The 15,114-nt window shown below is 43.4% G+C and overlaps 1 protein-coding gene across 3 annotated transcripts in view; it reads right to left on the bottom strand.

Moving 5' to 3' along the window:
- Nucleotides 1-15,114, bottom strand: part of bnc2 (basonuclin zinc finger protein 2) — a 216,919-nt gene that overhangs the window by 56,573 nt on the left and 145,232 nt on the right. The window contains exon 1 of one of the 3 annotated variants that reach the window (XM_054743681.2): nucleotides 2,066-2,321. The exons of the other annotated variants lie outside the window; for them this stretch is intronic. Within the exon in view, the coding sequence (XP_054599656.1) occupies nucleotides 2,066-2,077 (12 nt within the window). The 5' untranslated portion in view covers nucleotides 2,078-2,321. Of the gene's footprint in view, nucleotides 1-2,065; nucleotides 2,322-15,114 lie in introns of those variants that run through there. 3 annotated transcript variants of the gene reach the window in all.

Raw genomic sequence — 15,114 nt, 5'->3', positions numbered from 1 at the left:
ACAGACCTCTGGTCTGTAGACACAAGACCAGGTTCAAAGATGGGTGCAAAGGGATGCAGGGGCTGGAATGAAGAGAAGCTTGATAAGAAAGGTGTAGGTGTGGGATACAGTAGCGGGGGATGGAGGGGAAAGCTGCATGGTAAATAACAAAAAAGAGTTGTTGCAGCCAACGTGGAGAAAAGACAGAGGAACAATGATGCTATCAGTTTAGTTCAAGTTTATATTTAATCATCTTTTAGCTGTGTTATAAAAAAACATATGAAACTGCAGAGTTTCTTTTTATAAACCTAAACACACATTTAAGCCTACATTTTAAAGGAAACTGCTCATTTTGATGAATTAGATGCAAGAATCCTGTAGCCAACTGGAATTGTTTTATCAAATGATTTAAATTTCGATACATCACAATAACAGTAACAGTTTTTGTAACTTTGGAGAAAAGTGCTCTAGAACATTTATATTTTTACTGTTGCACACATATGAAGCAAAGCCAAATTCCTTTTGGAAATTAAACAATATATTTAATCAGACTAGGGGTGGGCAATATAAACGATACAAGGTAGAAATGATATAAAATTGGGTAATGATAGTGTTTTTGGTTATATCGCAATACCGCGATATCGCGATGACACATGACGTCACTAAGATGTGCACCCTGCTGACATTGGGGCAACAGAATGGCAGTGACTGCAAGCACGGAGTGGGCGGAGGAGGAGGCCTATATGCCTCAAGTGGCATATATTTGCCACATGAGGATGTTTAAAAGCATGTCATTTTGACATATATAAACAGAGGAAAAAATATATCGCAATATATATCGTTACCGCACATGCTTCAGATTATATCGCAATATAGATTTGAGGCCATATATCCAGCTTAAGCAGAAACACGCCTCCTCCCTCCCTCATGCAGGCCACCGCGTGTGTGAGCAGAAAATAAAGAAACCATTGTCGTCAGTGCACTGGCCCTGACCTTCAGCCCTTCGGGCGAGCACGCAGCTGCAGATAAGGACAGAAACGTGTCAGGTTTGACACTTGCACTTGCTGGCCCAATGATTGCTCTCGCAGAATGCAAATACCACAGCGACGGACTGCAGCATCATGCTCGTGTACCATTTCTGAGGAGGAAGTAGGATGGTGTGTTTAAAGAGAAGGGGGGAAAAAGAGTGTTTGGGCTGGAGAAAACAAAGAGGGATGAGAAGATGACATCATCAGAACATTATGCTAAGAGCCCAGACATGCTGCTGCTCTCCCTCTACATCTGGACATTTCTGTGGAGATGGTTGGCCAATTTGTTCAAAGATAAACTCAAAGAGGAGGCTGCAAAGACTCCGAAAAATCCACACTCAGTCATAGGGTGGGCCTGCTGTACTACATCCAGGTCTACCTCTACCCACACACTCTCATGCACACAGCTCCCAGCCAGACAACACTTGGAAGAGCTCCTAGATTCAATCTCCCCAATACCTCTTAATCTTAATTTTCTTTCACCAAGTTTGTTTTACACAGACACACACACACACACACACACACACACACACACACACACACACACACACACACACACACACACACACACACACACACACACACACACACATGCACACACACACAAAAAGCATGCACTAATTGTGTGTAAGCAATCTCCAAACGATGCATGTGTTTCTGCAGCTAAACCGAACACTGCTGGATGGTTTGCAAGACACACGACTGAGCAATAATATTTGTTTCTTTTCTCAGAGTTTTGTTCAAACAACTTGTCAGCAACAGTGGTTTCCTTATAAACACCTGGTCACACACACACACACACACACCCACACACACACACACACACACACACACACACACACACACACACACACACACACACACACACACACACACACACACACACACACGCACACACACACACACACACACACACATGAAGCAGCAGTGAAAATGAAAGATTGTGTGCTGATTGCGGTTTTCTGGTTGTTTGACACTAAATCCTTGGATCCTACTTTTCGAAATAAAAAAGAAAAAGCGGTTTTTGTTCTTTAAAGATGAGTGCATTTTGTTTTTACCTCAGCCAGCATAACCAGAAGATTGTTTCGTGTTGATTGTCATGAGTTCCACTTTAGATAAAACCCTCCAAGAAGAAGAAGAAGAAGGTTCCATTAGTGCTTACAATCCCCCATGACAGAGAATGAGTGCAGCGACAGAAAAGGGGGGAGGAGACTACTTAACCAATAACTGTATTACTGCAGTGATAACTGTGTCACACCCATGTCTGCACAACAAGGCAGAAGTGTGGAGAGTCTAAATGTGTGTGAAGGGGGTGGAGAGAGAGAGAGAGAGAGAGAGAGAGAGAGAGAGAGAGAGAGAGTGAGAGAGAGAGAGAGAGAGAGAGAGAGAGTGAGAGAGAGAGAGAGAGAGAGAGAGAGAGAGAGAGAGAGAGAGAGAGAGAGAGTGAGAGAGAGAGAGAGAGAGAGAGAGAGAGAGAGAGAGAGAGAGAGAGAGAGAGAGAGAGAGAGACGGTGAGACCAAAGAAAAGGTGCTTTAATCTTTATTGGTTTTACAAAGTTCAAAGATAGCGGGACTGAAGTGGAGACTAGACGCTGATTCAGAGTCACAGGTCACAAGGAAGAGGCAGTTCAAACAGGTAAAGGGAGTCAAAGTAAAGGAAGAAACTTATAATTGCATGATAGAGGAGCAGCGTGATCATCGACCTGGCCAAATTGCCAATTCCCTCCCTGGACTCGCTTAAGTCAGCTTCATTTGGCTAAAGCTGGATTCCTTATTCCTGCAATTATAAAGCTATTGACTAATTCGACATATGCGCCCGTGTCTTCCAGCCGTTGAGTGCTGGTGTGCCATTGAGTCATTAACGTTGACAAATTGTGACAGACTTTTTCTTATTGCTGCCCAATCATGAAACATAAGACTGTGGCAGAGGAGATAATGACTGGTGTGTTTCTTCTGAGAAAACCTTCCTCCCATTCCACTCACTCCAAACTATTTCCCCAAGATTCCTTCACCTCCAAAATCCCCCTCACCCCTCCATATTTATAATTTTACCACATCCTAACAATAACACGACCGGTTCGAGGCACAAAATGCGGCCCTAATGAATCTCGTGCCTCCACCGCGGCAAAACGGCCAGTAAGTATTACCAGCTGTGACGGTCTCCCTCGCTCTCCCCTCCTGGCAGTGGCATGGAGCTGGGGGGGTGCGTGGGGTGATGGTGGTAGGGAGGCGGGAAGAGGGAGTCATGCAGACACATCTGAATGCAGCTGGAGCAGGGAGTAAGAGGGAGGTGAGGAAGAGGAGGAGGAGAAAGACCACAAGTCCCCGTGTTTCCAGCTGCCTTTCTCAGGGGCTCGGTTTTCTCTCCCTCCTACTCGGTTTTTCGCAAGGCCCTCCTGGTCCCTGGCTTACTTAAAAAAAACACACACACACACACACTTATGCATGCACACCCTGATCCACCGCCCCTCCGTCCCTCACATTCGGCCATCTTTGTTTGGACAGGACTCAGGAGTTCCAGCAAAGTTCTCTCAGATGTGCTGAAGTAAGGGAAAATCAAAACAAACTGGCCCTCACACACACACACACACACACACACACACACACACATGCACACTTAAAATTTATGTGAGCGTACAAACACCAACAAGGACTCACACATAATTCCGTGCAACTGGATAGGCTGGCTTCACACTCGCACACATGAACGATTTCACATGTGAGACGAGCCAAAACACCAGCTTTCACCAGAGAACAAATGTGCTACAAGAAAGGGGATATACTTTATAGGTAGAAGAAGGCACACTTTATTTTACACACTATGTGTGTGTGCGTGCGTGCATGCATGCGTGTGTGTGTGTGTGTGTGTGTGTGTGTGTGCGTGCGTGCGTGTGTGTGTGTGTGTGTGCTCCGATCGAGAATCACAGCACCAGGGCACGGCTGCAGCATACCTCAACATATGTTACCTCTTTGTAATATTGACTTTGTTATAGCTATACGAGTGGGAGAGCGGAGCCAGGAGCTCCGGCCACGCAGCGGTGGGGCCCTCTGTGTGTTTGCTGCAAAACAAACACCCCGAAAGAGCGTGAAAACCAAAAACACAGAACCCACTAACGCAATTTATACATGCAGGATTGTATAAACTATAAAGTGTCCCTTATTGTTGCTCTTGACCTTTACATTTGCACCCTCTAAGTTAAAAGTAATATTATTTGTCTGATCCTGAGAATGCAAAGCTGTGGGATTTGGCCTGACTTCCCATGAAAGTTCCACATGTCCACTGCTTTGATTTAGTGTGTAATTTTAGTTAAGTTACATGTGTATTTATTTTTGTTACAGACTCGCGCAGACAACAGCCAAGATTTCAAAATCTCCTATTTTGTATTATTAGTTGGACGGAGTGCATAAAAGCAGCACATTCTCTGGTGAAAAACAGAAGTCAGAAACCATCCAACTGCAGTTTTAACTCAACAGAAATGTTCTCATGCCTTTTGTCTTTCATTGCTTTACTGAGCTAAAAGATTGATTATCCTTTTTGTATTCCTGAGAGTGTGAATCCCATCTTGTGTCTTTCCCGAGTGATGACTGTGCTTACAAATTTGAATAATGAAGGCAAGTCATTTGAATATTCCCTCTGTATTTAAAAAAACCTGATGTTTTTACACGATGCAGCAATATTAGCCATGTTAATTGGGCTCTTTGGACTTTCCTAATAGAAAGACTAAATTAATTACTTATGTCGACAAAATGTCAGACACGCCGATCTAATAACTACAACTGTTTCCGGCGGTGTTGTTTGCAGCCTTTTTATTTTTTGTTCGATTGTGAGAGAGGCGTTAGCGTCCTCTAGCCCCTGTTAGAGCTAATGAATGAGATGGGAACAAAATGCTTTGACATCCTCTCCATGTTTCGTCTGCGGCTCTTGAGAGTCCTTCTCCAATATTCATCCCCTCTCCTCATACTAATCAGCCACAACGGTGCTGACTGTTTTGCTTGCAAAGTGACTTGCACTGGTGCGCGTTTGCTCTGCTGAAACACACACACACACACACACACACACACACACACACACACACACACACACACACACACACACACACACACACACACACACACACACACACACACACACACACAAACTCCAAAACTCACGTGCTTGTGTGTGCAGTGTGTTATGTGTAATGTTCACTAGGGGCTTTGAAGCTAAACACAATTTTTTTTTAGCTTTTGGCTGTTTTTCAGACTTGAAGAAAAACTGTATCAGCGCATTTTGCATGAGTGCAAATAAACTTTGGACTCTAGCAAAGAAGGCAGTGAAAGGAGGTCAGTGGTATCAGTGAGCACAGATAATGTGTGTGTGCGTGCATGCATGCACACGCACACCCACACCCACAAATGTACAGTGAGCAAGTGCAGCAAAGGTCTGCTGATGCCATGTTTCAGACGTCCCCTTGAAGTGGAAATGAGCTTCCTTAGTCTCATAACTAGTCCGTTCTCACAAAGTCAGCAAACTCTGACTCTCCCCCACTATCCTCCCCAACCCCACCCCCAACTCCAAAGAAAAGAGAGATATTCTTCAGCACAGGCCTGTGGTCAACCTGCTGGAAGAATTCACAAGTCACACAGCAACTGTGATAACCTGAAGGGAAAGCGTCTGTCAAAGAAATTAGAATTTCTAATTTTTTTTGTATAATTGTGTTTTCCACGTCTTAATTTTGCTCTTAGTGTGTGTGAGTGCATATGTGTGTGCGCTCACTTCCTCTTTTGTCATTATGCTCGGTGCATCTGGTGCCGTACGCATGCATGCACGCTGCGGCATGAAACCTGTGTGAACACCTGAGGGTCCGTCGCTAGCTGCCCTGGAAACAGGGAGCGACAGCTGTAGGGTGATGCTGTAGTGATAGGCATCATCAGCTTGCAAGAGACTAATTGGTCCATGGTGCTCCTCTGAGTGGCCTTGCTAATTAATTAGAAAGTCAGTGGAGCTGAAATTTTTAATCAGGACACCAGGCTCTCCAGCAAGTCAGGGAGAGAAAAAAGGACCCATCACCCCATCATTCCCGTGTAATCCACCTGACAGTGATCTCCCAAGCTGACACACTTCGTGTGTCGGATTAGACCAGGGAATATGAAACACATTTGTCTTGAGCTTGATAATTCACTTAAATTTGGAGTCATTTCAAGTGTTGCACGTGTGCAATTTGTCAACATGCAATGTGAAAAAACGTGCAAACTCAACGTCGAAGCTCTAGCAGAACCAAAACAAGCAGACCCCTTGTGGCTGGCTGCAGCACTTATTTAAATCTTAATTTTTCTGTGTTTTAGGTAAAAACTATATTATATAGTATTAATTTGGATTACAGTTGGCTGCTCATAATGGTTCTTAATACCTCTTTCTAAAAAAAGGCTAACATTTACTCATTAACAGTGATTTGGACACTATGTTGGATTAAGGATGTTTAAGCAGCACATCACAATTATTTATTCTTAAAGACCAAGTTCACTCCTTTGTTCAACCAGGGCTGCCAACTCTCATGCACTGAGCGTGAGACACACGCATTCGACCCTCTTCACACGCTCTCACGCCACACCTCCAATATCTCACGCTAAACCAGCGCCTGCACTCCCCAAACGCGCATCACGCACAGTGTGGAGGGTTTATGGAATAAAACAGATAATATTAATTGTAGCATTAGCTACTGAACAACATGCACACAAACAACACTTAAGTAATACTGGCGTTATTTCACACACAGCATCACAGCATAATCCAAGCCGATGTGCTTTATTCCGCTCTGGTTGTGAGATGGGCAGAGCGGTGAGCTCCACCTGCTGTTGATGGGACGGGCATGCCCGGTTCTTTCTCCCAGAACCGTGAGCTGCGGCTGCGGGCGCCGCCATAATGACATGCTTTATTTAGAAATGCAGCTGCGTCGCCAGCCGATGTTGACGGAGCTTCACTCTCGAATGTTTTTCGTTTTTTTTTCACTCATCAGCCACAGATCGCTCGCTCACAGCAAGCTGGGCTTCCTACCGTGGTGACTCACTCACACGTTCCCTCTCCTACATTAGTTGATGAAGCGGTGAATTAAAACATTAGGAATCCTAACATTTGAATTCACTGCTTCAGTGTGTTTCTCCTGTTTGTGAGACTAAGCCCTCCTCTATAACCAGGATACTGGTCCGGAAGCCTGGAAAGGCCAAAAGTCCACAAACTGTTTTTTTTTCCTACTGGCTGATATGAATTAATATAACAGAATAGAGTAAATTTTATTAGTCTCACAGTGGGGACATCCACTCATTACAGCAGCACACACACTTAGAGACACAGATTACAGGGAAAACTGATTCCAGCCATGTTTGTTTTGATAACTTTAACAACTTCATGCTAAAGACCCATGAACATAATCATCTTTGTAGTGGATGCAACTACATCATGAAGTTAGCTTACACATTTTTTTTTCTTGAAAGGAAATAATAAGTGGTAATATTATGAATGACATGATATTGCCCACCCCAGATGAAATTAAAAAAAATTACATTAGTTATAATTAAAAGTTCTCATGTGACATTTGTGACATCTAGCAGTAACTCTTTGCTGTAGATAGATAGATAGATGATAGACAGACAGACAGACAGACAGACAGACAGACAGACAGACAGATAGATAGATAGATAGATAGATAGATAGATAGATAGATAGATGATAGATAGATAGATAGATAGATAGATAGATAGATAGATAGATAGATAGATGATAGATAGATAGATAGATAGATAGATAGATAGATAGATAGATAGATAGATAGATAGATAGATAGATAGATAGATAGATAGATAGATAGATAGATAGATAGATAGATAGATAGATAGATAGATGGATAGATAGATGATAGATAGATAGATGATGTGAAGACGTTCAGGAGAGATGGATGTAAAATTTTCCTCAAGAAAATTTTTTTTTATTAAACAAAGGTCAGTTCCCTCTGTAAAGTCAGAGGTACGGAAGAGGATTGCGGCCACTGAAAAGAAAAAAAAAACTGAATTCTGACTTTTTCCCTAGAATTCCCTGTCAGAATTCCGAGATTAAAAGTCAGAATTCTGAGAAAAAAGTAAAAATTCTAGTTCTTTTCTTTTTTTTTTCTTGTCGGTGGCTCTAATCCTCTTCCGTACAGAGTAAAAATAAATAAATAAAATGTAGAGCACAAAAAGTCTCAATACTAACAACACCCCCTCTCTAAACGGTCGGCAAATTGTCCGCTCCCACCCCCATGACCCCGTCTCACTCTTTAAGTGTTCAAAAGTTGGCAGCCCTGGTTCAACAAATTTGCTGTGGTCTCCAATATAAATCAATGAATTGTGAGTCAATCTCCATGGAGGAAAAAAGGTCTGGCGCTCCTGTTTCAGGAAGTAGAATGTAGCTGGAGCAGAAGACGGCGGGTTTTGAAGTCTTATTTCCTGAAATTTGGACATCTGACTTCTGACTGGCTAACAACAATGGGCCTCTACCACTGACTCCATTGCTCTGCAACATTGATGTTTTATCTCCACAAATAACACCACTTGTTGTTCTGCCATGTTGTGAAGTCGCTAATGCTAACATTTAGCTTCTACTAGCTGAGACGTGCGCCACTCTCTCATGGACGCCAAACTAACAACAAACTTCCCCGTCGTGAGCTGGGTGACTCCTTGAATGCTAATGATGATGTAAATCTGTGTGGCTTTTTCTAATCTGAGCGTTTTCCCGTCTATTTTCTTTAGTGGTTAATGCAGGAAATAGCGGTGAAGGCAGAGCAGGAAGTTGCCATGTGTTTAGCTCAGAGATAACGAGCCCTGCCGTACAGTTTATGCAGGTTAAAAACATCTAAAATGCACACACTTGAACCTTCCCCTCATCTGATGACTTAAGCTTTGTGATCCTCCTAATCTTTGAGGCCATCTTTGGCTCTGCTCTTCACCAATCAGCCAGCCACGGTTATCAGCAGGTTGCTCGGGCCAAAACAAACACACACCACCTTTTTATTGCTTTGTTTTCACAGGTCATTAGGGGAAGGAGAGAAGATGCATTGATTAGTTTTCCAGACCACTGGATTATTGTTGTGTTATGACTATCATCATTAAGTTTCATTAAGGCTGCGGTGGATCTTGCTTCCAGAAAATGAAGACGCTACCGGTAAGGCGGGTTGGTAGGGGAGCAGATGGCACGCTACGCTGAATCTAGAATGGCAGGGAAGTTGCTCATTTTATTTTTTCTGTTACAGGTATGCTCTTTTATTCAGCTATAGTCATTTACCTCTACAGTTTACAGATAAGACTCAACTCTGAGTAATATTTTAAGCGGCTTTATTTAAAGATTAGAAAACAACTGAACTCGACGGGGCATCGGTTTTCCTCGTCCAGCTTTGCTTTGCACATTTGCTCCCAAAGCAAAGAAAAGGGGGCTCTGCTGTCGCTAGGCTAATTAGCATGTGTTAGATAGTTAGTAAAGAGCGGCCCTGTGTGAGATGTACTGAAGTGGAATAAAATGGCGGGGCATGGACTGTACTAATGGCCCACTTCCTCCCCATGGGGACTCTCTCGGTAGTTCGGCACGTGCTGGCATCAGTGCAGCCACAGGGCACTCACAGGGCCTCTGCAGCGCAGAGGGGCAGCGCAGAGACACAGGAAGATGTCTGAACCAGGGCAGCATCTTTCTTCCACACAGCTCTGTGACTAACACACACACAGGCAAACTGAGGGTGACAAGCAACAGATTACAGATTTATCAGCCTATGAAATGGTTCAGACAACCGGGCTTGTAGCGCTCGCTGGCAGCACGGCGCAGGGAGATGCATTATTTACAGCAGGAGCTGGAGCGTTAGCAAGCTCTTTGGCACTTTTCAAGCGTTGCTGGTGCGCGCCTTCAGCCAGCGAGTGTATCTCTGTCAGCGTGAGTAAACAAACAGTGGGGACATGGTGTGACAGAGCAAACGGCACACCACCCAGACGCAGACACACACAGACACATGCAAGCTCATCAGGGAGCCCAAGGAGGGAGGGTGGCATCCATATTTATAGGGCTTTTCTGGTATTTGTCCCCGGGCCAAATGCTGTGACTACCCTCAGCTAATGTCAGAACAGCACTTAAGCAGACATTTCCATGGGCAGGAGGGGAATACATGGAATAAATACAAGAGCAGGCATGAAAACAGGCACAAACAAGAACAGAAATAATAAAACAAATGCAATTATGTTTCATTATTAAAAATGTATTTTCTCATTCTTGTCCAAAGTAGATTTTACTACCTAGTGAACCTTAATTAAACAACATTTTTTTCTGACAAGCAAAATAATATTAATGGATTTTTTCTACCCCAAAACAATCACACAAATTTTCTCATAAATACTTTTACTTGAAAATATCTCATTTGTCTAGTTTATTTTATGAAATGATAGATCTGATCTTACAGAAATATTTAGTCTGGGATCTTTTATTAATCCCACCTATAAGAGCTGAATTCAGCACGAGCAGACAGGCATTTCTGCCAAAAACAACCTTAAATTAAATCAAATACACCAGAGAAATGTGCGCAATGAAGCCCCGCTATGCCAGCAGGCACGGTGAGAAAAGGAGACGTCTCGGTATGATCAACATCTTCAACTTTGATGCTCATGTGTTTCATCATACTTGTTGACACCAGTGAGGGAGATGACCCATTTTCCTGCTGGATTTACCAGGTAAAATATTCTGTTGGCACGTCGTTACTTGGAAGCTTGTATGGAATGTGAAGAATGGCGTGCCTCACTTTGGTCACCTGTCCCCAAGATCATCAGATGTCAGTCTAGCTGGCACAGAGGGAGGCTGAGGGGGTCCAAAAGGCTGCTCCTTTTAGCTCCATCTTTCACCTTCGCAAGCAGTTGGTATTCATTTTATACAGGAGCTGATTATAGAAGCCTGTTTGAAAGTTCAAAGCTTTTGTTTGTCATTCTTTTATCACAACAGGAACGCAAAAGATAGTTAGTTGAAATTGCTTCACAAAGCACAAAGTTGCGAGTTTTATAGACTGTCTTCCCAGAGAACGTGGATGTGAATATCGACACCAAGGCTGGAAAACGTCGAGACGGAGGACACAGATTCATTAAATGTGTGTGTGTGTGTGTGTGTGTGTGTGTGTGTGTGTTTGTGTGTGTGTGTGTGTGTGTGTGTGTGTGTGTGTGTGTGTGTGTGTGTGTGTGTGTGTGTGTGTGTGTGTGTGTGTGTGTGTGTGTGTGTAGACTTATGGAGGGTGTATGTTATTAATCTAGATCAAAGATTCTTTTTTTTCTCGAGCGAGTAAAGATAATACCACTAAAGCCCTCGGATTTAATACTCCCAGATAATGAAAGCAAATGTAATTAGAAATTAGATTTGACCAAATTAGGGCAGACTAACCGAGGCGAGCACGGGCATCAAGGCTACGATAGCGTCTCGTGGCTAAAGGTGTGCTTAATCGGCTCCCCTCCTTCAAGCCAGGGTCCAATAAGAGGATTGAGAGCAGAAGGATGAAGAAGTTTGAGAGTTCTTATCCTCAAACGGAACAATGACTGAGTGTTTCCAATTCTTTGACACACTAACGAGTCACAAATTCAGGAATTAAAAAGGTTCAGAGATGACGGAGCTTCTTAAATAGGAGAGTCACTCAATCCAAGTGTTATTAGCATTCCCATATCTGAGCCTAACTGCAGCTCCAAGGGGGAATAGTGTGTGTCAGGAGAGTGTAAAATTAGAACCCCAAAACCAACACTGCTCCTTAAATCCACTCCCAAAGTCCCCACTTCCTTACTTACAGCCAAGCTTACAATGTCAAACGCTAAGAAGTCAGCTAATTCAATTACTCCTTTTTTCAGACTCCCTCTAAAAAGAGACTCTGTGAACAGATATCTTCACAACTCCACACCGAACTCGTGAAGAAGTGGCCTTTATTCATAAGCCTCTGTGTATAAGAGAGGAAAACTTGCTGCTGAGCTTGTTAGCAAAACGCTCAGATCTGAGGAGAGAGGTGTGTGACTAAAGCCGGGCCTCTTAAGTGTCTGTCACCCTGATCTAACCCACGGAGAGCTCTTTGTAGGCTCTGTTTTCTCCCCGTCTGTCTCTGCAGTGACTGTGGGATGAGCCGGCCCCCGTCTCGTAGCTGCAGGTGACGGGGAGCCCTTTCTTGTTGTCAGATCCTGATGGAGGCTCCACATGAAAAGCATTTCACTCCAGCTGCTGCCTCTTGTCTTTTCCTTCCTCTCTGTCTTTTGCTGCACATCTCAAAGGCAAAGAGAAGGACACAATATTTTGCTCCTTCTCCCTCACTTTCCTTTTCTTTTCAGTTTTTTTTTATGTCAGGTTGTCCTTCAGCCAGGCTCTTCTGTTTCTCTATCTGACCAGCCTTTTCTTGTCTCTTGTATCCCTCCCCTCCTCCTGGTTTATAGATCTGAGTTGGGTCTCAGGAGGAAAATACAAGTCAAGCCATTGTCATTTCAAACAGCGTGATAACCAGACACTGTGCTGCCCACTGACAACTCAGGGGAACTAGTTCTGGCTTTGACTGTTAGCCCCCCCCCCCCCCCATTTCTGCCTTGCTTCCTGTTCCTACTTTTATTCTCTCCTTTCCTTTCCATTTCTTTCTCTTTACCTCACCTGCTTCCTGTACCCCCCTCCACACACACACACACACACACACACACACACACACACACACACACACACACACACACACACACACACACACACACACACACACACACAAACACACACACACAAACACACACACACACCCATGCACACACCGTCCTCCTTCAGGAGACTTAGTAGCTTGTTGTTGTTGTTTCTATATCTTGCTCCTCTCTTCTCTCCTCTCTGTGCCGCGGGGGACCGGGGGGAATAGTTGTCTTAGTGTGCGTACCAAGGTCAGTGTTCTCCACATGACAGTTCTCTGCATCTTGACAAGGCGGGAAATCAATACTTTCGGACTTGTGGCGCTGCCCTCAGTGTAACAACAACACTGGCCGGCGCAGAGCACAGCTCAGGCACCTGACACATCCCCAGACCCCTGCTAGGGAGCTCCTTCCACTCCATCTCTGACCCTTTCAAATTTCAAAAAAGCCTCTTGGTTTACCTTTTCCCTCACCAGCGTCTGTTTTCTCCCTTCTTTACACTTCCAACCTGCTATAAACTAGATTCCATGTATTTTTTTATGTGCATGTAACAAAATGCATGTTTCCATTAAATTTGTGTCTGGTGTATTTGTTGCTACAAATGTCTCACAAAGGAAAGCCCGTGCCTGTAAAAATGATCCATGCAAGCAGATACGAGTCGGTAATTAAGAGGCAGGCTAATTGCAGAGTCGCGGCGGATACGAGCAAAGTGGAGCCATGGGTGACATTTTTGAAATGACACTAAAGCCTGGTGTTGCCTCCTTATGCTTTTCTATTTTCTTATTGTCAGATGGATGCTCAGAGTCGGAGAAAGCCACAGCATTGCACCCCAAACCGATTGTTAAGCCTGCCTTTTGGCCTGCCTCTAATGATGAAGGAGAGGGTGCACAGGGCCAATTACAGCTTCTGTCTTTCAGCAGTCAAACTGAGTAAAAGTCCTGATCTCAGCCCCTGTGGAGGGTAGTCACAATCAAACAGAGCCCCTCGAGTATCTCCGAGGGCCACTCGCCAGCACACACCCCAGGCAGTGTGTGTGTGTGTGTGTGTGTGTGTGTGTGTGTGTGTGTGTGTGTGTGTGTGTGTGTGTGTGTGTGTGTGAGTGTGTGTGTGTGTGTGTGTGTGTGTGTGTGTGTGTGTGTGTGTGTGTGTGTGTGTGTGTGTGTTTGGACATCGTTCTCCCCTCATCCCCAAGGCTCGCTCCCTGGGTTCAGCTGGAGTAAGGAAAGTGCATCAAATAAAACAGCCACTTTAATGAATTAGATATTGAGCCGTTCATTAAAAAAATCAAAGTCCCTGAAGTCAGCAGGGGATGCTTGCTAACATAGTCTAACCTGGGGATGAGTACGACTGGCGTGGAGGAGGCATAAAACACTCGGTGCATCTGATGTCTTTCCTGACTGTTGGCCAAGTACTTCCAATACTCAGGAGATGGGTGGCCGAGGTCTTTCCGGGTATAAATTCTCAGTTTTACAGCTGAAAGGTTTTTCGTCACAAAATACTTGATTTGCATTTAAAACTTTTATAATATGCAGTTTTTTGTTTTTAGCTTTGTTTTTACCATTGTCCAGCACTTTGAGTGACTTTGGTTGTTTAAAAGAGCTTTTACCAATGACATTTTGATAGGTTGGGTGGTTGGATGATAGATAGATACTGTAGATAGATAGATAGATAGATAGATAGATAGATAGATAGATAGATGATAGATGATAGATAGATAGATAGATAGATAGATAGATAGATAGATAGATAGATAGATAGATAGATAGATAGATAGATAGATAGATAGATAGATTGGTTGGTTGGTTGATTGATTGATTGATTGATTGATTGATTGGTTGGTTGGTTGATTGATTGAGTGATTGAGTGATTGATTGGTTGATTGATTGATTGAGTGATTGATTGGTTGATTGATTGATTGATTGATTGATTGATTGATTGATTGATTGGTTGGTTGGTTGGTTGAAATCAAACGTAAAGCTAAACTTAAAGAGAATATTGGACTAGGAAGACATCTCATTCTCACTTAAAAATGTCGGTATCTCTCTGGATTGAAACACGATTATGAGAAAAAATCCAGTTGCTCAATTGAGTTGATACATATGACACAAGCTCAAATATATGCAATTGCTTAATTAATCCCAAAATGTGAAAAATGTGCTCACAGTTTACTATATTTTAACATTGTCTCACATTTCCTAAACTTTCTGCCTCAGGCTCATATCTCAGGTGGGTTTCAGAATGACTGTTTGAGGGACATTTTTGTTGTGCAGGAACTTGTTCAAAATTCCTGCAGCAAGACAGAGAGACCCTGTGATTCACACAAGGTAACTGAGACATTTAGGAAAATTTCCCATTAATGTTAACAATTTGTCACCAACACTAAAACAATAAAGTTTAGTCAAGCAAAAAGTGGAACTAACATTATACTGCTTCCTAACGAAGAAAA

This window comes from Nothobranchius furzeri, chromosome 4 (genome assembly GCF_043380555.1).
Source record: "Nothobranchius furzeri strain GRZ-AD chromosome 4, NfurGRZ-RIMD1, whole genome shotgun sequence".
Classification (NCBI taxonomy): Eukaryota; Metazoa; Chordata; class Actinopteri; order Cyprinodontiformes; family Nothobranchiidae; genus Nothobranchius; species Nothobranchius furzeri.
This window is presented reverse-complemented; position numbering and strand designations above follow the sequence as displayed.